The 26,303-nt window shown below is 40.3% G+C and overlaps 1 protein-coding gene across 3 annotated transcripts in view; it reads right to left on the bottom strand.

The window, feature by feature from the left end:
- Arhgef4 (Rho guanine nucleotide exchange factor (GEF) 4) overlaps positions 1 to 26,303 on the bottom strand; it is a 212,426-nt gene that overhangs the window by 73,527 nt on the left and 112,596 nt on the right. For all 3 annotated transcript variants that reach the window (XM_005397550.2, XM_013521054.1, XM_005397549.2), the window contains exons 3-4: positions 17,511 to 17,789; positions 5,874 to 5,997 (exon numbers count right to left, since the gene is read on the bottom strand). In XM_005397550.2, the coding sequence (XP_005397607.2) occupies positions 5,874 to 5,997; positions 17,511 to 17,789 (403 nt within the window). The remainder of the gene's footprint in view (positions 1 to 5,873; positions 5,998 to 17,510; positions 17,790 to 26,303) is intronic.

Here is a 26,303-nt window from a genome sequence, read left to right as displayed (position 1 = left end):
GGTCAGCTGATCATGGATTCAACTCTCTGAAACAGTAACCCCAAACAAATCTCTTTAACTTGCAGATATAAGGTATTTTATTCCAGTAACAGGAAGGCTAATACAACTTTTTTTCCATGATATTAATAGCTGATTTCTTGGAAGCAACTATTCAAAAGTGAGAAGGCAGTGGATTAACATAAACACTAAAAAAGAGCAAGAATCCTTTATGCAGCACAGCTATCTTTCAAAAATGAAAGCCAGATACTTTCCTAACTAAACAAAAATGAAGAGGATTTGTTGCTAGCAGACACCAACTTACATGAAATACTAAAGGGAGTTTTTCAGACTAGACACAAGTGATCCTAGATGATAATTTGAATCTACATGAATGCAGAAAGGGCACAGGAAAAGATCATTATGTAGTTATTAAAGAGACTATCAATTCTTATTTTTCTCCTTTTCACTTATTTAAAAGCAACTATATAAAATAATTTGCATATAATATAGTATTGTGCCATATATATCATGTATAGCATCTATCTTCTAGTGACAGCATAAAGGAGTTGGGTGGGAGAAGAGCTGTTATGGGTTAAAAATGATGATTGATGATAGAATAATCTGAAGTTGAATCATTAATGATATTAGGATATCACATTAGAACTATTCACTCAGTGTCAAAGAAAACAGAAAAGAGGAATAAAGATAAAAACACAATAAGATACATAGAAAACAAAAAGTAAAATGGTACATATAAAACCAGTAATACAAATAATAATACTATCTGAATAAGCAATCCAGACAAAAAGTAGAGTGTCACATTGAATTTAAAAAAAAACATTATCCAACTGTTTTGTTTCCTACAAGAGTCACTTCAGATTCAAAGACAAATTGAAAGTAAAACAATTGAAAGAAATGTATATGCAAACAGCAAGAAACAAAAGCTTGAGTAGTTATACTGGTATCAGATAAAATAGTTTTGGACAAAAAATAGCCATTGGAGCTAAGGAAGCACATTTTGTAACAAATTTAAAGTGTTCATCCATCAGGAAAATATAACAGTGACAGACATATCACCTAACAGGGCACCAAAGTACATAAATCAAAATCTGACTGAAATGAAGGGTACACAGTTCAACAGTAACAGAGATTTTAATACTCAACTTTCAATAATAGACAGATAAACTACACATATGAGCAGCAACTCCACAGAAGGATTGTAAACATTATGTACTGCAAACAAGTACCCAAAAAAGAAGGGGGTTAAACAATGAGTTAAGATGTGCTATGTACATGTACCAACTTCCCACAAGGAATGTAAACATTATGTACTACAAACATGTGCTAATAAATTTAATTTTTTTAAAAAAATTAAAGGACAGAAATTATAAAAAATGTGTTCTCTATTCTCAGTGGGAATTAATAATAGGAAAAACAGGAAGAATGACAGAGAAATTAGAAATAAGTACAAGAGCAATAACAGGGAAATAACAAATTCTTTAACAGCCAATCAGTTAAAGGAGAAATCAAAAGAAAAATCAGAAAATACCTTGAGATAAATAAAAATGAAGACAGAACCTTATAGGACCCAGAAAAAGCAGTGCTGATATGAAAATTTATAACTGTAAATGGATAGTTTAAGAAAGAAGAAAGATACCAAGTCATTTGAACCTCCACCTTATGATGCTGTAAAAAATCAAAATTAAATATAAAACAAATAGAAAACATAGCATAAAAATTAGAGTGGAAACTGAGAGAGAATAGAGAAAAATCAATGAGACCAAAAGCTGATTCTTTAAAAAGCTCAACAAAATGGATAGATCCTTAATTGACTTAACCAAGAAGAGAAGGCAATTCAAATCACTAAAACAGGAAATGAGAGAAGACACTGGAGTAGAGACAGCCTATACAACAGATGAAAATATTTGCAAACTGTACTCCTACAAGAGGCTAATATTCAGAATATATAAGGAGCTGAAAAAACTCAGTAGTAAAAACATAAGTAACATGGTTTTAAAAATGAGTAGTAGACACATTCCTCAAATGAAGATATGTAAATGGCCAATTAGCATATAAAGAAATGCTAAATGTCACTAATCATTGAGGAAATGCAAATAAAACCCATAAGATATCACCTCACTTCAAAATAATGACATGTCTCTTATCAAAGAGACAAGAGATAAGTGCTGATGAGAATATGGAAAAAAAGAATCTGTGCACACTGTTGGTAGGAACATAAATTAATAGAGTTATGGTGTAAAATAGTATGGATATTTATCAAATTAATAACAGAACTGCCATATGATCCAGCCGTACCACTGATATATCCAAAAGATGTGAAATCAGTATATCAGAGACATCTGTGCTCTAGTGATTATATCAGCATTACAGTAACCAAGAAATGAAAACAACCTAATTTCCACAAGCTGATAAAGAATGGATAAAGAAGATGTAAATGGATAAAGAAATATATATATATATACACACACACATACACACACACACACACACACATACATGCATACATACCATGGAATACTTAGCTATAGAGTTGATCTATAAAGAGAATGAAACCTTGCCATTTGCAACAAAATACATGGAATTGGCAATCACTGTATTAAGTAAGACAGGCACAGAAAGAAAAGGAAGTACTACATGATGTCTCTCATATGTGGACTATAAAAAAGTTGCTCTTATGGAATTTCAGAGCAAAATGGTGGTTACTGAGGATGGGAAGTAAGTTCCAGTGTGCTGCTGCACAGTAAGGTAGCTGTAAATAATGGCTGTGTGCTACATATTTCAAAAAGCTAGAAGAAAAGACTTTGAGTGTTTTTACCATAAAAATTGATGACTGTCTGATGAGATGTATTTAACCTTATTTAACTGATAGAATTATACATATACATGCATCAAAATATCATATGTTACCCAATAAATATGTATAACTTTTATGTTTCAATGTATTTGTTTAAAAATTAAAAATGATAGGCAATTACTTGGGACCCCTTGTGTCTCTCAGAAGCTATTCCTATTCCCCAATAAACCTTTCCTACTCTTTCCTAAAGAAGAAAGAATTACTACTGACTTTGCAGAAATAAAGATTATAAAAAAATCTATAATTGGATGCCAGCTGTGGTGGGTTGACAACTAGTGGTCAACTTGTAACACCCAGCTGAACTTAATAAGCATGGTACTGGGTGTGGGAGGCCCACCTAAGGATTGTTGCCAGCAGCATAAGAGACAGAACTGGAGAAGAAGTTAGGCTGTTGAGAGCTGGCAGAAGCTGTTGGGAGTCTGTTGGAAGCTGAGAGAAGCTGTAAGGAGCTATTGGTTCTGTTGGGGGAGATTGTAATACCCATCTTTCCTGATAAACTTAGCTGTTTTCATCCTCCAAGGAGCTTGGGACCTTATTGTCACTGAGAATGGCTTTGATTCACTTTGGGGGAGCTCTGGTCCCCACTCTGAATATCGCTTCCTGGCTCTGGAGGGGAAGATGGTGCACTGCTCAGTCTCCTGGAGAAGCTTGTTGCATTGGCTTTCGTGCTGGGAACTCAGCTGTTCTGATCATTGGAGGAGCTTGGGACCTCACTGTTGCTGAGGATGGCTATGGTATTTTGGGGGGAGTTCTCGTTCTTATTTTGAGCATTGCTTCCTGGCTCCAGTGTAGATCCCTCAGCTTGCTAGCACAGATCCTTCATCCCGCTGGCACAGACTTCCTAGATTCCACCACTGACCTTTGGGCCTTCCCAGCGCAGATCAGTGAAACAGACCTGCATGAAAGATTGTCATGGGCTCTAGGCCTCCAGCTGGACTCATGCAAGGCATTGTTATGGGCTCTAGGTTTTCAGCTGAATTCATGTAGGACATTATCATGGGATTCAGGTCCTCAGCTGGATTCTTTGGTCTTTAGTGTGTGGACAGATTTCATGCACTCTCTTGTATATGATTCTTTGGGTGACTGTTAATAAATAATCTTAAAAAATGTGTCCTGTATATTGTTCCTCTGGCAAAGACCCCAAACCGCAACACCAACAAATTAGATGACTTAGATGAAATGGACAAATGTTTTAGAAAGACATATGCAACTAAAACTCACCCAAGAAGAAATTCAGACTATTAGAACAGATCTATAACAAATGAAGAAGCTGAATCACAGACCCACATACAGAGAAAAAAATGGCTTCATTAAATAGTTCTACCAAACACTGGCAAAGATGTGGATGCACACACAGAAATGGACATGTAAAAAAAGGAAGGCAGCTGTGAGCCATGAAGACACCAACACCAGAAGGCAAAGATTTCAGCATGTTACTCTTGAACTTCTAGTCTCTAGAAATGTGAAAAAATAAATTTCTGTAGGTAAATGGAATACAACTAACAGTTCAGAACCAAACCCAAACTCATACATGTGTGTTCACTTTATATTCAGTGAGAGTGCCAAGACCATTTGCTTTGGTCCTCCAAGGATTTATGTGTTGAAATTTAATCCCCACTTAGTTATTAAGATAAAGAAAACTTACCCGAGGAGCCTTAAAATTTTTACTAGCTGAAAGACTGCAGCTACAAAAGACAAGATCTTATACAGTTCTATTCATGTGCAAATTTAGAATAAGGAAGCTATACAGAAAGTAGACTTGTGGTTCCTCAGAATGGAGGTGGAGGAGTGTAGAGACTTGGGGAGTTGTAGGAGGAGGTAACCACTAAAACATACAGGGTTTATGAAATGTTGAAAATGTTCTAAAATGACTTCGGTGATGATTGCATATCTGTGAATATCTCAAAGCCTACTAAGTTGTACATGTTAAATGGATAAACTGTATCTCAATAAAGCTGTAAAAATACTAGGAAAACCCTTTACTAGTATGAGAAAATGGAACCAGCACAAGACATAACAAATATGTATTTGGTTTGAAAAAAGAGATGACCTACAGTTTGTGTAATAACCGTATGACTAAAGGGTGGTGGGAAAATTCCTGGGGAAAATTTTGCAGACACTTCCAAAGCTCCAGTGGTGTAGAAGTGGCATGTGATGTGCCATACTGGAGCTCACAGGTCACTGTTGGCCCTGCTGGCTCCACAGAGCAAATGTGGTGGACTTTATGCTGGGCACCAACTTGCAGACAGAGGGCAGCAGGTCCTTTCAGCCTTATGTTACCTCTTGGACATCCAGCTGGATGTGGAGAAAATATTCTAACAAAGAGGCAGAGCTTTCTGCTGGGACTACCTTCAGCACCCTCCAAGGTTTGTTTTCTTTCTTTCTTTTTCTTTCTTTCTTTCTTTCTTTCTTTCTTTCTTTCTTTCTTTCTTTCTTTCTTTCTTTCTTTCTTTCTTCCTTCCTTCCTTCCTTCCTTCCTTCCTTCCTTCCTTTCTTTCCTTCTTTCTTTCAACCTCTTTGGTGTTGGAGATGGAACCCAGGGCCTCATACATTCTAGGAAAACACTCTACTACTGAGCTATCCCTCAACCCGTTTGTAGTAGACTGAACTCATGGCATACATTGGAGGAAAACTCATCTTTTCTGTTTTGGCTTCAGCTATGTTGAAAGGATTTAAACAGGAACCTGGAACAACCTCCAAAATAATCTTATGGACCAGGGATGTAGCTCAGTGGCTCAGCGCCTGCCTGGCAAATGCAAGATCCTGAGTTTGATTCCTGGTATTCATAAACAAAACAAAACAAAACAACCTTATTTGCAGCGCTACTGAGCAATAAGCCAGTTCTAAAAAGTCCCCTACTCTGGATACCAAGCATTCTTTCTAATTCAAAGACTGAGACACTTGTTTGTCTCTTTCATCTACACACTACTTTTGCCAGACAATGAGACATAACCACCACAAATACTCCTGTCCTCCTTGCCAGGCACCAAGTATATAAGATAAGAGGCAAGCAACTCACCAGCATCAGCTGTATGCTCTGGCCAGTCTGTGTGGTTCAGTCCTGTGGGGGCACTCTGGGACAGCACACAGCTTCTTCTCAAGAGATGCAGAGACTCTGGAGAGGCCACAGTCTTCCTCCAGCACTGGGAGAAGAGAGGAGCAGAGGCAGAGAAGGTGGATGAAGAGAACACATGACAGGCTGTCCTGGCCACCTCTTAATTTTTCTAATTCCTCAGGACCTTTCCTGTGGACAGAGCACACAGCCAAGATGCACACAGCTCCAAGAGGTGCTATGCACTCCGAATCCTTGAGAGAAGCTTCTTCTGGAGTCAGATGTGCAACCCTGGCAGGATGGGCTGCAATTCTGTAATGTGAAATGAAGACCACTGAGGTTTCAGACACCCAGGTATTCCCTAGCTAGTCAGCCATACAGCCTGATACTTTCCCAAAAGCAAGTCAGTTGGTTTTAGCTCAGGTAGATTATATATGGGGTACTTAATTAAAATGCAACTTAATTAAAATGCAACTATGAGGGCTATAGCACCTCATAGTTATGGAATGACACTAAAGCCGGGTGTAGTGGTGCACACCTGCAATCACAGAATTTAGGAGGCTGAGGCAGGAGGATCATTGTGAGTTCAGGGCCAGCCTGTGCTACGTAAGTGAGTACAAGGTTAGCCTACACTACATAGCAAGATCTTGTCTCAAGAAATAAGAAAGAAAAAAAAATGAAATGGACACTACTCTTCCAACAGTTAGGATGATAGAGTTGCACAGCGTGGTGGGAAAAGAAGGGCTATTGTTCTTTTCTTTATCTTCTCATTGTCCAGAGATAAACTTGGCCTCTTCCATTTCTTTTTCTACTTTATAAGATTATTGTATTGACTTAAAAATCATGGTATATATTCATAGAAAAACTTGTTCTCTTTCCTTTAACTTTTGTATTCTTCACACTACTAAGCAAACAGTGCTTAGATAATTATTTTAGTAATTGCTAGAGAAACAAATATATAAAGAAGGCTTATAATGGACTAGTGTACTCTACTCCATCTCCTTCACTTGAATGCAACCAAAATCTTTGGACAAATTGAATAGATCTGCTATCTGAGGACTCTGAAAATGAATGGCAGCAGGTGGGTTGAGAGCTTACCCTGATCCTGTAGTGTCTCCTGTTTTGTACTTCCTATGGTAACCCCTACCTGAAAACAGCAGTTTGAAACTGGTCATGGACCAAACAGCCTCCTAAAGAAGCCCTCTCTGCTCTGAAGAGGGGAAGGGATCCCAGGAGCAGAGGGGGATGGAGAAAATACTGGGTATTTCAATGCTGCTTTCCCCATCCCAGCCCTTGGGCAGTGGTGGCAAGCAGGCACTTAAAACCCTGAGGGAGAAGAATTCTCTCTGACCAGAGTAACTGAGGTACAAGGGTAGTGGGGAGAAACCTCTTTACTTTTTCTCTGTTCTCCTATTACTTGGCTCCAGAGGCAAAGTGCAAGAAGTGTGTGGCAAAGTGAGAAAAACAACGCTTCAGCTATCTAGACAAGAGACCAGGGCTAAAAGGGCTCCTGATCACTAGGACGTGTTTAGAAGTATAAAGAGAGTATGCTGAAGAAAATGATCCTGCAGTGTTGTGTATGGACTCCTGGACTTACATTTAAACTGTGCACAAGTGGATCTACCTGCAGTAGACTGATGTCTTTGAGAACTGAATGATGGGGTAAAATGCTTGACAGGTCCTAGACTGGCCACTGCGATCTGTGTTATCTAGAATCATTGCAGGCATCTGGAAATCTGAACTGACCTAAGAAACAGTCCCACAAAGCCAGCAAGAACTTGTACCTGAACTGAACTGGTTTAATTGCTGAAAAACTTGATAATTATTTTCAGAGGAACTAAACAAGACTTAAAATCTCCTAACATGATATTCAGAATGTCCAGGATATAATCTAAAATCACTCATTATGCAAAGAGCTGTAACATCTCCATTTTCAAGGGAAAAGACAAAGTGTGCCAATACCAAGATGACACAGTTGTTAGAATTGTCATACAGAAATATAAAGCACCTTACTTTTAACCATGCTCTAAGAAGTAAAGGTGACACTGTTGAAGTGAACGGGAAATAAGAACAGCCAAATGGATACAAAAAAGAGTGAATAGAAATACTAAACTAAAAAATGTAATAAAGGAAATAAAAAATTCACTGGCAGAGTTCAGTTATGAAATGAGATGAAGAATTAGTAAACCTGAAATAGTGCAATAGAAATGATCCAATCTAAAGGAATGAGAGAAAAAGTAGGGAGAAAAAGTGCCTTAGGGAGCTGCAGGACAGAAAAAGTGTAACATTTGGTCATTTCCTCCATCCTTATAGGAGGAAAAGAGAAAGTTTGGTGCCAAATAATTCTCAGAAATAATTACCAAAACATCACAGATATGATTAAAAAAAATCTTTAAAAATACAAGAGCTCAGCAGATTTCATACAGGAAAACCCAGGGAAATCAGTATCCAGAAATATCATAAACAAACCACTGGAAACTAGAGAAAATGAAAGAATCTTGAAAACAGCTGGAGTAGCCATAGTGTTCATCTCTCCTTGCCCCCTCGCATAGTTAGGGGGACCATTTCAGAGAGAAAATAATATAGGCTGGATATCTAGATAAAATCATAAAATTAACTACTCCCACTATACTACTGATTTAACTGTTCTTTTCTTGCTGTGGCTCAACCACTGAAGTTTGGGAGACCAAAACTAAAAAGAAAACTGGGCTGAGAACAGCCAATATTTCCCTAGCCCTCCAAGGTCAGCAAGGACCCAGGGTATGAAGGGACCTTTCCTCAGGATCCTATAACCTTGGTGAGTCACACAACCTCCTGAACAAGGAGATCGTTTAGGACCCACCCCCCTGCCCCCAACCAGGACAGGAGTCAACCATTATGCATCAGGCTAGACAGAGGGTTACTGAAGGGAAAATTGTTCCCTTGCTTTTAAGAACCATGTGGTCTAGGATGGACCATAACTCATCCTGGCAGATGATACATCTGACAGAGGAAGGACTGAAAGAGCTAAGAGGGTCTGACTATGGTCCCAAAAACAGTACCTGAGGAAATGTAACTGACCTTGATATATCAGGACATAAATTATGATTGATAAAGGACTCACTTTAATTTGGTCTTGAACACCCCACAACAGAAGGACATAGCCAGAGATATGCATGAGTAATAACAATATAGGCTAGACATACAGAGGGGCCTTCAATCACTGACCCCCTGCTGACAGTACTAAGGGCCGGATGGTTACAACTGCTATTCCAATCCTTTAAAATCAGTGTTTTATGTGGCTCCCAACCTGCCTTTCTATTCTATCACTCATGTTTTGGTCATAGGTGCACTCATCTCTTGGTAAAAGCTTGTTTATTCTCACCTAGAAACTATAGAACTCAAGTGATCCTATGCACAAAACCTGTTGTAAAGCTGCTAGACTCTTTCCACCAAGGCCCATCTGATGAGCTTCCCAGCTGAAGACCTCCATCTGCTATTCTGCAAGTACCACCCCACTCAGCTCGAAGAAGCCAGTTCAGCCATCACCCATGTCCCCAGCAGCAGTTGGATGGTTGTCTCAGAGGGGGAAATATAGGGATGGGGCCCAAGAGATAGGGAAAAAATAGGATGAAGGCCTCATTGAGCTTTATTAAAAATTAATAAGGCAGCTCTGACCTCTGAAGCCAGACCTGAGTAATTAGATTTAAGCAATTAGAAAGACAAAGGCAAAGAATAAGGAAGAAATTCAGGACAGGAAGTTCCTAGGCAGCATGATTGACATAAGAATTGCAAACTTCCTCTTTCCTTAATCCTTAAACTTAAACTACCTGTCCATAAGTCCCCACCCATAATCTTACCCTCAACTGAAGGACAGGGAAAAGTCAAGACCAGAAGAAATCCAAGGTTAGGATGAAAGAGAAGCTAGGGAGCCAATCAGATTCCAGGGGCTACCCAGGATAGGGATCTCAATAAAAGGAGCTGCAGATAAGAAATCCACGACCATTTCCCTTTTGAATACTCCATGCTCTCTTTCTGTGTACCATGTCTCTCTCCCCACCTTTCTCCCACCTTCAAATGACTTGTCTTCTTTTGTTTAGAAAAGGGAAAGAAAGCAGCTGGAATCAAGACAGATACAGGGGGATGATTATTCAATTGTGGCCGATATTTCATGGACAGAAGAAAAAGTGGAACACTACTTCCAAAGTGCTGAAACACTGTCAGCTCAGAATTCTATATCTAGCAAAACTACACTTTGGAAATGAAGAAGAAATACACACACCCTTATATGTGGAAAAAGTGAGAGAAATCAACACCATCAGGCTTTTTCTAAGGTAACATAAAAAGATTTTTGTACAAAGAGGAAATGATACATGAGGAAATGTCAAACTTCAGGAATAAAGGAAGAGTAATGGAAATGGTAAATACCTGGATAAACAGAACAACAGTATTCTCTTAAGTGTTAAACAAATATGACATTTAAAAGCAAGACTCCTATTATCTGACAAGGTGTTCAATGTATATAATGTACATGAAACTACAACATAAATGGGAAGTATATTAGCCCATTTCCTATTGCTATAACAAAATACTGGAGGCTTGGGTGATTTATAAAGAAAAGAGGTATACTTCGGCTCACAATTATGAAGTCCAGGAGCACAATGCCAGTATCTGCTGTGGCATATTATGGGGGAGAAGCAGAAAGGGTAGTGGGTGCATGTGGAAAGGGAGCACATATCAGAGAGACAGAGACCATGATGCAATCTGTTCCATTGATTACCTCACAGCAACTAACACATTCTTGGAGAGCTACATGACTCCCTTCATGAGAGTCAAGTACCCCATGACCTAGCTGCCTCTTCTAGTCCCTCCACCTGTCTACATCATTACATTGGGAACAAAGCCTCAACATGAGTTTTAGCAAAGACAAACCACATCCAGACCATAGCAGAAGCTAAAGGAACATATATGGCAGAAGCTTTGTACATTCCACTCAAAATGCTAAATTATTAATTCTAAGTAGACTGAGAGCTCAGGGTGTGTATTAATCCCTAAAGTGACTACTAAAATTATCACACAGAAAAATATTGTTAAAAACTCAGTATGAATGAAAAAAATCCAAATAATCCAAAAGAAGACAATAAAAAGGAAAGGATGGAAAATAAATAACATGGCAGACCTAAATCCAAACACATCAATAATTACACTAAATTTAGATAAAAATGCCTAATTAAAATAAAGATAATCAAAATGGTGAAAGAAGCATAGTTTTATAAAAGGTAAAACATACGAGCATGGGGAACCATCTGGCACACAAATAAGGACCACAGGAAAATTGATTAAGCTTTTTCTCCCATTATGCAGGCTCTCTTTGCTGTTAGTTGTTTCCCTTGCTGTGCAGAAACTCTTTAATTTGATGTGGTCCTATTTGTTGATTCTTGCTATTATTACCTGTACTATTATTGGAGTCCTAGCCAGGAAGCTTTGTCTGCACCTGTTACTTCAAGTGTTTTCCCTATGTTTTCTCTTAGCATTTTCAAAGTTTTAAATCTGATACTTAGGACTATGATCCATTTTGAATTTTTTTTATACAGGATGAGAGATAGAAATCTAGTTTTAAGGGGCTGGAAATTTAGCTCAGCAGCACAGCGCCTGCCTGGCAAGCACAAGGTCATGAGTTTGATTCCCGGTACCGGGAAAAAAAAAAAGAAATTAGTTTTAATCTTCTGCAAGTGGATATCCAATTTTCCCAGCACCATGTTGAAGAGGCAGTTTTTTTCTCCAATGTATATTTTGGCTCCTTTGTTCAGAATCAGATGATTATCTGTGTGGGTTTGTTTATGTGTCCTTTTCTATTACATTGGTCTATGTGTCTATATTTGTGCCATTATCCTGCTGTTTTTGTTATGTGGTTTTGTAGTATGATTTCAAATGGGATATTGTGATGACTCTAGCCTTGTTCTTTGGCTTAGGATTGCTATGGCCATATGTGTCTTTTGTGCTTCCAGATGATTTTTAGGATTATTTTTTCTAGTTGTGTGAAGAATGTCATTGATATTTTGATGCAATTGCATCGAATCTGTAGATCATTTTGTTAATATGAACATTTTCACAACTTAATTCTGTCAATCCATGAACAGGTTTTTGCATCTTCTAGTGTCCTCTTTAATTTCTTTCTTCAATGTTTTGAAATTTTAACTGTAGTTTTTCATTTCCTTTGGTAGAATAACTTCTAGGTACCTTATTTTATTTGAACCTACTATGAATGGAATTGTTTTCCTGATTTCTTTGTCAGCTAGTCCATTACTGGTGTACAATAAAGCTGTTGATTTTGTATCCTGCTACACTGCTGAATTCATTTATCAGTCTAAAAATCTTTTGGCAGTCTTTAGGGTCTTCTAAGTATAGAATCATGTCACCTGCAAAAAAAGTATAATTTGACTTCTTTTCTTATTTGTATTCCTTTTAAATTTTTCTCTTGCTTACTTGCTTTAGCTAAAATTTCAAGAACTATGTTGAATAACAGTGATGAGAGTAGACACTCTTGTCTTGTTCCTGATTTGAGAGGAAATGCTTTTAGTTTTTCCCCATTCAGGATGATGCTGGATGTGGATATGGCCTTTTCTGTATTGAGGAATAATCCTTTAATACCTACTGTCTTTAGATTTTTATCATGAAAGTATGTTGAATTTTGTTGAAGGCTTTTTCTGCCTCAATGAGAGGATCATGTTATTTTTATCTTGAATTCTGTTTATGTGGTAAACATTTATTGATCTGCATATGTTGAACCACCCTTACATTACATTGTTGGAATAAAAGTAACTTGATCATGGTGTATGACCTGTTAAATATATTAGTTTGGGGGCTGGGGATTTAGCTCAGCGGCAAAGCGCCTGCCTGGCAAGCGCAAGGTCGTGAGTTCGGTTCCCGGTACCGGAGAAAAACCAAAAAAAAAAAAAAAAAAAAAAAAATATATATATATATATATATATATATTAGTTTGATTTGTATTTTATTAGAGATTTTTCAAATATGTCCTCATCTAGGATATTTGATCTACCGTTCTGTTGTTGCTATTGTGTCCTTTTCCAGTTTTGGTATCAGGAAGATGGCCTCATAGAATGTGTTTAGAAGTCTTTCTTCCCATTGTATTGCATGAAATAGTTTAAGAAACATTGGTGTTAATTCTTTAAAGGTTAGGTGGAATTCAGACATGAACTCATTTGGTCCTGGGCTTTTCTTTGTTAGAAAACATTTTATTACTACTTCAACCTCTCATTACTTGTAATTTATCTCTGAAAGATATTAACATCCCATTTTACAGGTGATGTAATTGAGGCTCAGAGAGGCTACACAAGTTAACTTGCTCCAATTTTCCTTATTTTCTGGGCCAAGCTTTTTCACAGTACATGATTGTATGTGTGTTTGCACCACTTTACCTTTTCCACTTTCCTCTCAGCTATGCCGATTTCTTCCCACCCACCCTGCACCAACACTACTCTGACAAAACTCAGTAGTTAAGTTCACGCTGTGTCTACCAGTCGGTCACCTTTAGTGCTTTCTTCTGTATTTGACGTTGCTGACTATCCTACCATTCTTGCTTGACATTTTTACCTTCTGTTCGGATTTTCCTCCTTTTAAAATGATTCTTCTTGAAGTTCTAGATCCTGCCTCCATTTCTGCTTGATTATGGACTTTCCAGAATTCTTTGATCTCCATCTTCCAGCCTGAACTTTGCCTCATCTTCAGATCAGATCCTAGCAGTCCATACTGGACACATCCATTTGAATGAGCCACAGGCTCCTCTTACTCAACAAATACTAGACTGAATCTACTATTCCACCCCTCTTCCTATTTCTCAGGTGCAGTGGGTTGCTGTTCCCTCAGAACTTCACTTGCTGAAAGCTCGAGCCCAGTGTGAGGATGTATGGAGGTGGGGCTGCTGGGAAGTAATGAAGTAACCAGGATGAACCCTCTTGACTGACTGAGGGCCCTTATTAGAAGAGACTCCACAGAGAAAGCTAGTTTCCTTACTGCCATGTGAGGATACAATGAGCATTTAGGCCTCACAAGAACCCAACCATACACTGGCTCCCTGATTTTAAACTTTGAGCTTCCAGCATTTTGAGAACAAAAATGATCTGCGATTGAGAAGCCAACTGTTCTATGGTCCCATGGTACAGCTGTCCAAAAGGACTAAGGAGCCAGGCTCCTGTCTTGTGTCAGGGAATGATAAACCTATTCATCCATTGGATTGAAATTCAAGCTAGAGTCCAAGGAAACATTAGACTCTTCCTTTTCTATCAATCGCAACAACCAATAATCACCAAATCCAACAAGTTTATCTCTTAAACATGTTTCTACCCTTTCCCAGAAGAGGCTGTGTACCATGTGGTGGTGAAAACCCTGAGGCTCTGTGGCCTGGCTCTGTCCTCATTCACCTCACCTCCTGTCATTTTCTGCCTCAGAGCTTGCATAGGAGTGACGCACCCTCCTTCGTGGTCCTGTCATTTCCTGTGCCTCTACACAGGTGATGCTCCTCCGCCCTAACTGCCCTTTTATTTTCCTCTCCTGCCAGACTTCAGGCTTTCCTCCTTGCATCCTTACCATTCCGAGCAGTGCTTAGCACAGAAGTGCTCAATGAGTGATTTTTCACTAAATGTACGTTTAATAAAAACAAGTACTTTAATCCAGATATTTTCAACTCCTGGTTTGTAGCCCTTAGAAGAAATTGAACTTAGAAGCTTGATAATGTTCTGTCAGCACAGGTAGGCCAGTGCAAAGCCTCAGTGACTCCGTATATTCAGCCTAGATGTGATTGGAACAAATGCAGGGGCAGGACTACAAACCACAGAAAAACAGATTTTAATAAAAAGATAAAGGATCACAACTGAATGTGACTGCTTTATGCCCACCTACAGATGGTCCTGGATTCAGGACAGTTTAATTTGGGATTTTTCAGCTTTATGATGTTGCAAAAGCTATATGCACTCAGTAGGAACTGCACTTTGAGCTTCGAATCTAGACCTCTGCTTGGGTGAGTGACATGCTGTACCGTAATCTCTGGTGATGCTGGGTGGTCACCCATGTGATCTCAAGGGAGTAACCAACACCATCCGTCCTGTGTGGTTGAGCCATGGTGGTGATTGGTGAGGTGGCCTAAGCACAGCTTTGCCTTATGTTGGCTATATAGTCCCTTAAGGGCTGAGGAACACCTATGCTCTCATGCTTCCCTGATATCATCTTAGTGCATGCGATCTTCAGCCTCATTCTTGTTATTTGTGCCATGTTCTGTAAAGCCTTCATAACCACTGAACTAGCAAATTCTGAACTCTGGATCCTAGGGAAAATAGGTACCTGTGAGCCTGGTTATAATTTGTGGGAAGGGTGTGCTGGGAATTTAACCTAGGGCTTTGTGAATGCTAAGCATGAGTAAGAACACGTAGTATTTTTCTATTTGCCTTATTTTGCCTAGCATAATGTTCTTCAATTCCATCTATGCTGTTGTTGCATGTGCCAAACATGTTTTCCATTTTTTAATGCTAAATAGTATTACATTGTATATATGTACTACATTTTCTTTTTCTATTCATATGTTGATAGATACTCAGTTTGATTCCATTTCTTGGCTGTTGTGAATAGTGCTGCAGGGAACATGAAAATGTAGATGTCTGTGTACAGTACTGATTTAAAATCTCTTGACTACTCATAAGTGGGTTTGGTGGATGATGTAGTAGATGATATAGTAGTTCTCTTTTTAATTTTCTGAGGGCCCTTCATACTGTTTACCATAATGGCTATACTAATTTCATTCCCACTAACAGTGTGCAAGGGTTCCCTTCAGAACAAATGAAATGGAAAGAAAATCCTGGCAAGGAGAATGTGGAGAACTTATAACCTTCATACACTGCTAGTAAGGCAAAATGGAAAATGGTCTGGCAGTTCCTCTAAAAGTTAATCACGGGGCTGGGGATTTAGCTCAGCGGCAAAGCGCCTGCCTGGCAAGCACAAGGTCGTGAGTTCGGTTCCCGGTACCGGAGAAAAACCAAAACCAAAAAAAAAAAAAAAAAAGTTAGTCACAGAATCCCATGTAGTCCAGTATTTCTATTTCTAGGACATACCAAAAGTAATGAACACATGTATTCAAACAAAATTTACACAGTAGTCCTGGAAGGAATATTAATAATAGCCAAAAGTTGCGAACAACCCTAATGGATGAATAAATAAACAAATGTATCTAAATATTGGGATATTATTCAGCGATAAAAGGGAATTAATTACTTGATATATGCCAAGACATGGCTGAACTTCAAAAGTATTATACTATAACCATTATACTAAGTGAAAGAAGCTAGACACAAAAGGGCACATATTGTATAATTCCATTTCCATGAAATATCTAGAATGGGTAAAGCCATAGTGACAGAAAGTGGATTAATACTTGCCAAGGTCTGGGGAGGGAAAATGGATAGGGACTGCTTAATGGATATGGAGCTTTCTTTTGGGAAAATGAAAGTGTCTTAGAGATAGTTAGAGGTAGTTCTTGCATAATATGGTACCTGTACAAATATCACTGAATAGCTCACTTTAATGTAGCTAATTTTTTTATGTGAATTTTGCCTCTATAAAAAGTCAGCATTGAGGAGTGAGGTGAGATTCAGAGATGTGTACTTCATAGTTATGTGATAATGAAAAATATTGTTATTTTACAAAGGCATACAACAAGAAACAGAGCCAGAAATTGGGTAAAAGGTATGATGTAAACACCACGGTCCTTTTAAAATAGGTTTCAGTTTTGTGCAAAATATCACATATCATTGTGTCCCTGTGGACAAAATTCAGGGGAATAAATGTAACTGTATTTCAATGTCCTGTTTAGTTCATTGTTATATAAAAGTGTCCCACACCATTTTGAGTACTGGAGCGGATGCTGGCACAGGTGCAGCATGTGCACCCCGCAGCAGCTCTCACCGCACAGTAGTTGCTATGGCTAGTGCTTGAGGGCAAAGAACCCGTTTTTCTTTCTGCATGAGGCCTGGGGTAGGGCTGGCCACAAGCAGCACAGGCCACAGAGGAAGAAGAGGGAGTTTTGGTCTTGGTGGCTTTTGCAACTGTGAAGTGTCTGTCTCTCAGTGCTCCAGTTTGGATCTGCAATGTTCCCCTAAAGCCTCATATTGGTGCTGTTAGAAAATGTAAATCCTGTAAAAGGTGAAGCCAGGGCAAAGGCTTAGTTCAGTGGAGACATGCCCGGAAGGGGCCTGTGGGGCCCTGTCTCTCTTCCTGGCTGCCATGAAGTAAATGGGTCTCTTCTCCCATGTACTCCTACCTTGGTATAATTTGCCATCATAGCTTCCAAGCAGTGAGGCACTCGGCCTTGGAATGAAACCTCCAAAGCTATGAACCAAAATAATCTTTTCCCTTTTATGAGTTGCTTTGCCTCAGATATTTGTCACAGTGTTGGAAATCTGGCTAATATGTGAAGACTTACATGGGGTAGGGCTCTGTCAGCGTGCTGTGATCCAGGAGCAAAGGGTGACAAGTTCCAGTTCAGGACAGAACCAGGAAACAGCAGGCAGCTGTAGAGGGATACAGGGCCACCAAGGGTGCTGGCCTGTGATGCCTTACCTGCACTCCCTCCCTATGTGCTATCTCCAGGCACATCTCCCGGATCTGCACCTGCTTTTCTAGCTTCTTTCTTTGCATCTTCTCCAGCTGCAGGTCATCCAAACTGACATGGGGATGTTGAGAGAACCTCCTGGGTTGCAAAGGGGCCTCTCTGGGGACATCCTTTGCAGAGACGGAGGGGAAGGTCCGTGTCACCCTCTCAGGGTTGGAAGGTGGCTTCTGAGCTGGCTGGGAGCAACTGGGCTTCTCACCCGGCTGTTCTTTCCAGGGCACATGGTTCTGGAGGGCAGAGGAAATATATGTAATCAGAACAAGGGCACAAAACTAGGTGTGCTGTTCTCTGCCTGGTTGGTATTAGATACAACAGTGTTTCATTATCTCACAAGTACAAATCAAAACAATACTTCATTTACAATGACTTTGGAAAATGTAAAGATTAGGAACAAAAATATCTTGTTTTGTTAAAATGCCTACATTCAATGCTCTTTTAAACAAGGTCTTCTACTCTGACCAAAGCTTTATATCTTGAAAGTAATTATTGAACTTGGCGTGCTCATTAAAATATTTTTAACCACTTGCCAGTCCAATTATTTAAATACAGGATAACCAAAAATTGCATATTTTTCATTACTTTTTATAAGATAATATAAGATGAAATATAAAAATGACAATTTTATCAAATTTATTTGATTAACTGGTTGAAATGACAGCTGCCCAAGTGATGCTCGGAACAGTAGTTAAACATTCTGCCTGAGTGATGGTCAGAGTAAATGGTTGAGGGGTTAAAGGCCAAGAACAATTGTGGACAAAGCTCTTGCTCTTTCAGAACAGAATTTAAGCTGGAGCACACTTCAGGCTCTTACTACTTAGTCTTCATCTGACACTGATATTGACCAAGTGTACACACACACACCTTGCCTAGTGTAAACACTATCTCAGTTTGTGGTTGTGCATTGAGGGATCTTACCCATTTCAAAATAAAATTTGTTCAGGATGGCAGAATAGTCAGGCTTTGTGTTGATCTCCATCATCTCTGTTCCCAGGGCCACTGGGAGAAGAGACCTTTCTCCTCCCATGTGTTGCTCAATGCTAACCACCTTCCCCAGGAAACACATCTTTCACATCAGTGCCCTCTAAAAATGCTGCCTAAGCTCTTAGTGCATATTATTTGGTGTAAACTGAGGTGTGATTTCTTTTAAACACTTGCAGAGCCTTTCTAGGAAAAGGACACATAAGGATAAAGATAGATGTATGTATATGCAGAAAGAAAGCAAGGGAGGAAGATGCGGGGAGGACTAAGGGGAGAGGATGGATAATTGTTATATAATGGCTTTTGGCTACATCTGGGGAATTGGGACCCTTTCCAAGCTCTTTATGTGACTAAAACATGCAGCTAAGGCTGAGAACCACGGATCTGATGTTTGTTTAGCTCCCACATACTGCTTTACATTTAGAAAGCACTTTCTCTTGGTTCTCTCTCCCTAACTCCCCTGAAGGCTACAAATAGCTGGTAATAGAAACTCAGAGAGCCATGTGATTTGTCTGAGGGCACACAGCTCCAGCGGTTGTTAGTCTTCTGACAGCGGTTGTTAGTCTTCTCTAGAGTCTATGTACATTTACTGGTCTACCTGATACCCATTCCTGATGTGTTATAGGTGGATCCACATCCCCATAACTAGATAGGGACCGGAGCTCAGATCCTTTTGTAATCCCCAAAGTCCTCTAATGGGAGTGAGTATGAATTGGGCATATCTTTATGCACAGATCCCTATTGTGCATTTAAGTACACTTGATAAGAAACTTGGGTCCTCCTAAGGCCATTCAGAGAGTAAGGCACATAAAGCCACTTGCAAAGGCCAGTTACCGTCATTCTGAGGCAGCCACAAAGTCTGATTCACCATCACCATGGGCGAGCTTCTTTTCAAACTAGAAGAAAACTTCCAGCTTAGACTTTTCCAATGCACTGCCCTCTAACCTTCTGCGAGCCACACCTGAGTTTTAGACAGAGTTCGTTATCCTCTATAAAAAGCCTCTTAGAAGCTGAGCACTGTCACACTTTAGTTTATGGGTCTTCAGAGAGAATGCTGGCTAGAGATGCTGTAAAACTTGGCCTTTTCTTTCCCCCCAAACTTAATGGAAAGAGTCAACTCCTCTCCTGTCCTTTACCCATCATGACAGTCTGTAATGACCACCAAATTGCTGTGATCTCACAGGGGAAAAATCTTTGTTCCAAGGCCATTAATTATAGGAGGGATTTTCAAAGTGTTGCTCCCAGACCAGGAGCATTGCTCAGTGTGCTGGGAAACCCCTAAAATACCCCCAGTGGTCTCACCTCCTGGTAGGAAGGGCCTTGTCTGATCCCCCCTCCTAAGTGTGGACTGGATTTAATGACTTCATTCTAATAAGTAAAATACAGTGAAATTAATGGGCTGTCACAAGGTTAGGTTCCAGGAAGACACTAGCATCCATCTGGGTGGCCTCTGATGGGCCTCTTACTCTGGAGGAAGCCATCTGACATACTGTGAGCAGGAGAGGTCACACAGTGAGGAGCTGGTGTCTCTAGCCAACATCCAGCAGGAGACAGAGCTGACAAACAGGCAGCACAAGTGTGAGCAAAGAAGCAGGACTCGCCCAGTCAAGAACGGACAGGACAGCAACCTCATCGGACCCCTGAGTTCACAGGCACCAGGTAGAACCCAACGAGCAGCAACAGGTGATATGTACTCCTGGGAACCAGTTAGAAGTGAAAAATTTCTAGTCCTGCCAAGACCTGCTATAATCTCTTTGAAATGCTTCCAGGGGATGTCGGGGCACAGCAGATAAGGGTGAGCAGCCCTGTCGTTCTGGTGATCCTCATGTCTGGTGGTCCTTGTGTCCTGGGATAGGGAGCAACCGGGTCCCCGCCACTTTTGGGTGGGACAAGGTGAATGGAAAGGTCAGCAGTTAAGAGCCTTCTGCTCGTTTCTGTGTTCCCCAAAGGGCAAAATTAAGAAATACTGGGCTATTAGCAAAGGATAAATTTCAACAAAATCTGATATAAATTAAGTAGATGCAAGAGAGGTCAGTATTGATGTAGAACACAGGAAACAAAGGAACATAGATGTGGAACCATGGAGGACAGAGACAGGTCCTGAACAGCATGAGGAGCTCGAGATTATCTCTTTGTAGAAGTCATCCCTCAGTCAATGCCCCTTGTCCAGTCAGCAATGTGATTGTGCCCCTCTGCCCACTTCCCCGCTGCTGCCTTTCAGCTCTTAGCTGAAGCCAAACACCCAAGATATTCTCACAGGTTCAGATTCTGGGGATGACAAACTTAATGATGAAAGCAGTACAGAGATTTTGGATGAAAACAGGCATAACAAGAAAATCTGCATAGTGACCTCTGGGCCACTCAGCACTGTGCTTCATTTCCAGAATAAACCAGATTCTCCTAAATGTGCAACTAGAAGACACTAGTCAGCAGAAACTGATCCCCAAACATGATTTATAAAATAAGCAACTTCTCATTGACCATATGATAAAGCCCACTAGTTGATGAAGTCTAAACATACTCACAGAACATCTAAACAGATATTAAGTGCCTCAGTCTTACTATAAAATACATTCATTCATTCATTCATGTAAATTGCCATTTATTAAGTACTTTCAACATACTAGACAGACCAAGAAAACAAATAGGAAAAGAAAAGAAAGTGGCAGAGAATGTAAGAGATAGGAAATATCAAAAGAATTCAAAGTGATAACTTCAAAAGAGGAAAAGGAAGATACTGAAATCATTAAATGGAAGCAGGATGCTATGAAAAAACCACCTATGAAAGGGGACTTTCACTTTCAGTTCTGGACAAGATAGATGAACTTCCTGTGTGTGTGTGTGTGTGTGTGTGTGTGTGTGTGTACATGCATGCTGAGGATTGAACCCCGGGCTTTAAGCATGCTAAGCAAGTGTGTATCACTAAGCTCTATCCCAAGCTATATGGTTGTATGCAAGCCCTTCTAGCACCAGAAAAATAAATAAGTGAACACACAGTCAATTAGCATTTTAAGAGGATTCAGCCCCTTAGACATCAGGGAAATGGGAATTAACATTACAGTGAGATGCCTAGCAGAAGGGCTGAAATTAAAGAGTCAATGTCAATGAAATGGTAATGGTAATGAGAATATGAAGCAAAGGAAGCTTGGAACAAAAAAGCGTGAACTGGTACAATCACCTTGGAAAAATAATTTGACAAGATCTAGTAAAGCTGCAGGTATGCACCCCCTGAGGACCAGTAATTCGGCTCCTAGAATGTACCTGACTTCAACATTCATGGCAACACTGTTCATGGTTGGCCCAGGATGAAGACACCCCAACTGTGTCAACATCAGGCTGAGGAATTCAGCACTGTGTTATGGTGAATCAAAGCAACTGTATGTGATGATGGAAATGAAAGGCTTTATATGCACAGCATAGAATGAGTCGACATAATTAGAACAAGAGGAGGCAGACAGAAAATCAAATGTGTAAGGTTTTTTTTATTATTTTAAAGAGTAAAAGAAGGATTACATAGTAATAGGAGGGCTTACCAAATTACAGACAAAGTAGTAGGAAATTATCAATGGTTGTTGTTTTACATAGTGTTATCTACAAGATAGTTTCTCAGGAAAACAAATAGACAATAGTGAGTTACAGACAAAAGTGGTAGGAGATTATCAATAGTTGTTGTACTATACTTTGGTATCTTCAAAGTGGTTTCTGAAGAAAATAAATAGAGCTATACATGAGTGACCAGTTGAATAATCATTGGCTATTCTCAATGGTTGTTGTAGGAAACACATAATAATCATACATCCATTTACAAAATAGCATAGGAACAATGAAAACATTACAGAGTTATGGACAGATTAGTAGGAAAATATCAATGGCTGCTGTAATACATGGTGGTATCTTCAAAGTGCTTTCACAGGAAGACAGAGATATGCAAGAAAGATCTAACAAGTAGTTACAGCCTAAGGGTTGTGAAAAATAGCCTATTACCTCTTCACCAGTAACTCCTTTCCCTGAGGTGTGACGGCTGGAAGGAAGGCCAGGATTGAAAAGAAGGACTGAGAGACTTGCACCTGTGTCTAGCAACAGGCTGTTTTCTTTTTCCTCTATAGTCATGATTACCTGGGGCTCCTCCATGGAGATGACAGTCTGACCAGAGGGAGAAGGCAGAGTATGCTCCGGGCCCCCTCATTCCTGTTGGACTAACTGGTAGGATGGGTCTGAGCTCTGGGGCCTCCACTTCAGAGGGCAGACTGATCTCCAGTGGTCTCCTTTACATTCAGGGCATGCCCCAAGGGGCTTCTCTGGGCAGTTCCTCTTGAGGTGGCCTGGCTTTTAACAGTGGTAGCAGATGAATGTAGTCAAGTTCTTCTTGGGGCCCCGAGAATCAGACTTAGGGTCTATTTCTCTTAGTGCTGCAGCAAAAGCAGCTGCTTTTTCTCTGTCTCTTTGTTTTCTCTCCTTGGCCTCCTCCCCATCACGGCTATGGAATACTGAGAAGGCATTTCTTACTAACATCTCAAGTGAGCCATCTGGGGTGAAAGCCATTTTTTGTAGCTTTTTCTCTTCAGCCTCCCATCGCATTGGGACCCCACAACCAGTTAGTGTCCTCTCCCCAACCATCAGCACAGGCAGCAGGAATCTTAGTGCAGACCTCTCTGGAGCTCCACATGCTCCTCCACTGCAGCCTGTACTGTCAGGGGAAGAATGGCTTCCAGGGGTCTCCCCAGGTATTGTGCAAGGTCCTCCTGGTTTACAGCTTCCAAACAGCTCTGGTGACCCCGCTCAACTAGACCTCTGAGTCTTCGGGCTTAGTCTGTATTCTCATGTTCTCCGAGTCCTTGTTCAGCAGCTGCTCCTCTGCTGACTCTGGACCTTTCTGGTTCTCAACAGCAGGGGCAAGAGTGACCTTGTGTGGCATGTATTCCCAGGGATTTCTCCATGTTGGGATGATTCATGCATGCCCATGGGCAGGCCTCCGCAGCTGGTGTGTGGCAGGCCAATTGTGTCATTGCTACACTGTGCCATGATAGTTCTCGACTGCGCCAGTGCGCACTGCTGCATGGCTCCCCGGGCATCGGGGGCCCACCTCCCAGGCATGTGCGCGGCTAGGGGCTGGCCCAAAAGCAATGTGTAAGATTTAAAGGAATGCATAATGCTTTTTTATATAAAATTCAAAACCAGGCAAAAACACCCTACATTGTTTTGGTGTACAAAACTAAATCATAAAATTATAACGAAAGGCAAGAGAATACCATAAAATTTGGCTTAGTGATTAAAGTCAGAGAGGAGGGAGTTGAGGAGAAAAGGGGGAATGGGCAGTGTGCTATTTGTTCATCTGAATGGAGATTTATCTCTACACATTTATGCACTATGCCTTCCTGTCTGCTGTCTTTGTTTGTGAGCTTAAATGCACTTTAAAGAAACAAACCGCAGCATGTAAAATAATAGAAAATTAAAATCTCTATAGATAGCATAATCACAGCCATGTAAATTATATAAAACTTATTTGTAGAAAAAAGTTGGAAGAAATTTAACATGATTTTAACTGTTTTTTTTTGTTGTTGTTGTTGTTTTTTGTTTTTTAAGATATTGGGAAAAACATGCTACCCCTTAAAGTCAGAGTGGAGGGAAGAAATGGGAATGCCACAGAACCCAGGGCACGCTGCTTCCTCGGAGCACCACTAGATGGAGCAGTCGCGTCTCCAGGCGGAGTGCAGGAGACTGCCAGCCTAGCAGAGTCACTCTCCTTCCCTTTAAGTGCCCTTTCCCTGAATATCCGCTGTTCTTTGGTCTGATGTGCAAACACGCTAGGCCTCTGTCCTGTCTGGTAAGATTTGAAAGGAAAAGAAGTTCAGGAACTGACACTGAGAACCCACTTCATACAGGCTCTGTAGATTTGGGGGATTTTGCAATTACAGCTCACTCAGTGCTTGTTAAAATCCATGCAGGGTGTCCAGGTATTGTATTTGCCTGAGGACCCACACATCCAGATATTGGCCTGGGGCTGAGCCTATCAGCTCCATCCCATGAGAGGCTCAACTGAATACAGGAACACTTCCAGGAATGTCTGTTTTCCTGTGTGTGTGTGTGTGTGTACACATATATGCACATATACAGAGTACTAGTTATCAGGCTTGTTAATGATTCAAATGCTGCATGATTTTTGACTTTTTTATATTTTATTTTGAAAGGGTTAATTAACACTGTAATGTCTTTTAATTTTTAAATCAAGTTCTCTCAGATAATCAAAAAGTTTAAAAGGCAACAAGCAACTCAGTTGGAGTATTAACAGGAAATGGGCACTTGTATACTACTGCTGAGTGTTCACTGCCACTGTCGTGTCAGAAAATAACCTGAAATCTGCTAAAAATGCATGGGCCCTTTATTGTGCAGTCATTGTATAAATACCTAAGAACATATGTTCAAGGGTGCTGTCCAACCTTATGTATAATGTCCCCAAACTAAAAATTACCTAGATGTCAGTCAGTAAAATAGCTAAATGAAGTGCAGTAGAGCCATACTGTGAAATATTCTGCTACTTCTAAATAAAGAGGAATGTATGTGAATCACTGGGAGACTATACCTTCTGTGTTATCAAGCTAACAAGAAAGATGCAGAGTAATATGTGTATGCCCTCATATTAGGGAGAGATGTAGCCCCTTTTCCTAAACTCCCCTATAACCCTTATCTGTATAGAAACAGTGAAATTCATGGACGTTAGCACTATCAACTTTACCTGTCAACTTCATTGGGTTAAAGGGTACCCGTGTAACTAGCGCTGCAAAATCAAACTTTAAAAGTTAGATATTTTAGAGATAAGCAACTTCTCCAGACTTCCTCCTGCTGAGCATATAGCCTACACTCTGTCTTCTCTACAGCATGCAAGAAGTGACAGAATACATAACTGTGGGCCTCAGGAGGACAGAGCCTGTTTTCCTTTCCACAGGAAAGAAGAGGCTGAGCTGAGGATGGCTGGAGGTGGTGAAGTGAGTGTGGAGGTCTGCACTGGCTGTGCTCCCTGCCCTCTGTCCTCACTGTAAGAGATGCTTGTTCTCCTGTACGCAGGGTGCAGTGATGTGAGACAAATGGGCCCTCCATCTCCTCAGAACCAGCTTTGAGTAAATCTTTTTTTCTTTTTCCTAACATATGGCTTCCTTTGATTTGGTCAGCAGCAAACAAACCTAAGTACAGGGACCTGAGTAACAATTTTGTGAGCCAACCGGAGGTAAATTTGGGCTCCTGAAAACCATGGATTCTGGTATACACTTGAGTATGGGGACTGATGCTCCTGGCTAGCTGAGCCCACGGTTAGGACCCCAGGGACATCCCAGCAGTTGTCAGAGGCACTTCTGCACCCAGGAATCTCCCTGCATTCCTGTCCATGGCATCAACCACCTATACAGTGGTACCCCTGTCCTTAATTCTTTCCATGATTCTGGTTGCAAACCAAATTGGACATGAACCAGAACAAATTTTCCCATAAGGTCAACATTAAACCTAATCATTGAATTTGATTTGGTTCTTGTCCAATTCAGTTTGCAACCAGAATTGTGGAAAGAATTAAGTTCATGAACCAAGGTGCCACTGTAAATGATTTTGATGATAAAAGGAGAAACTATTGAAACACTGCTGCCCCTTCTGGAATAAAGGTAGTTATAAGAAAAGAAAGAGGGGGGCTGGGGATTTAGCTCAGCGGCAAAAGCGCCTGCCTGGCAAGCGCAAGGTCATGAGTTCGGTTCCCGGTACCGGAGAAAAACCAAAAAAAA

Source organism: Chinchilla lanigera, unplaced genomic scaffold (assembly GCF_000276665.1).
Source record: "Chinchilla lanigera isolate Chin_1 unplaced genomic scaffold, ChiLan1.0 scaffold00058, whole genome shotgun sequence".
In the NCBI taxonomy this organism is placed as follows: domain Eukaryota; kingdom Metazoa; phylum Chordata; class Mammalia; order Rodentia; family Chinchillidae; genus Chinchilla; species Chinchilla lanigera.
The sequence above is the reverse complement of the archived record's forward strand: the minus strand, read 5'-3'. Positions and strand labels throughout refer to the sequence as shown.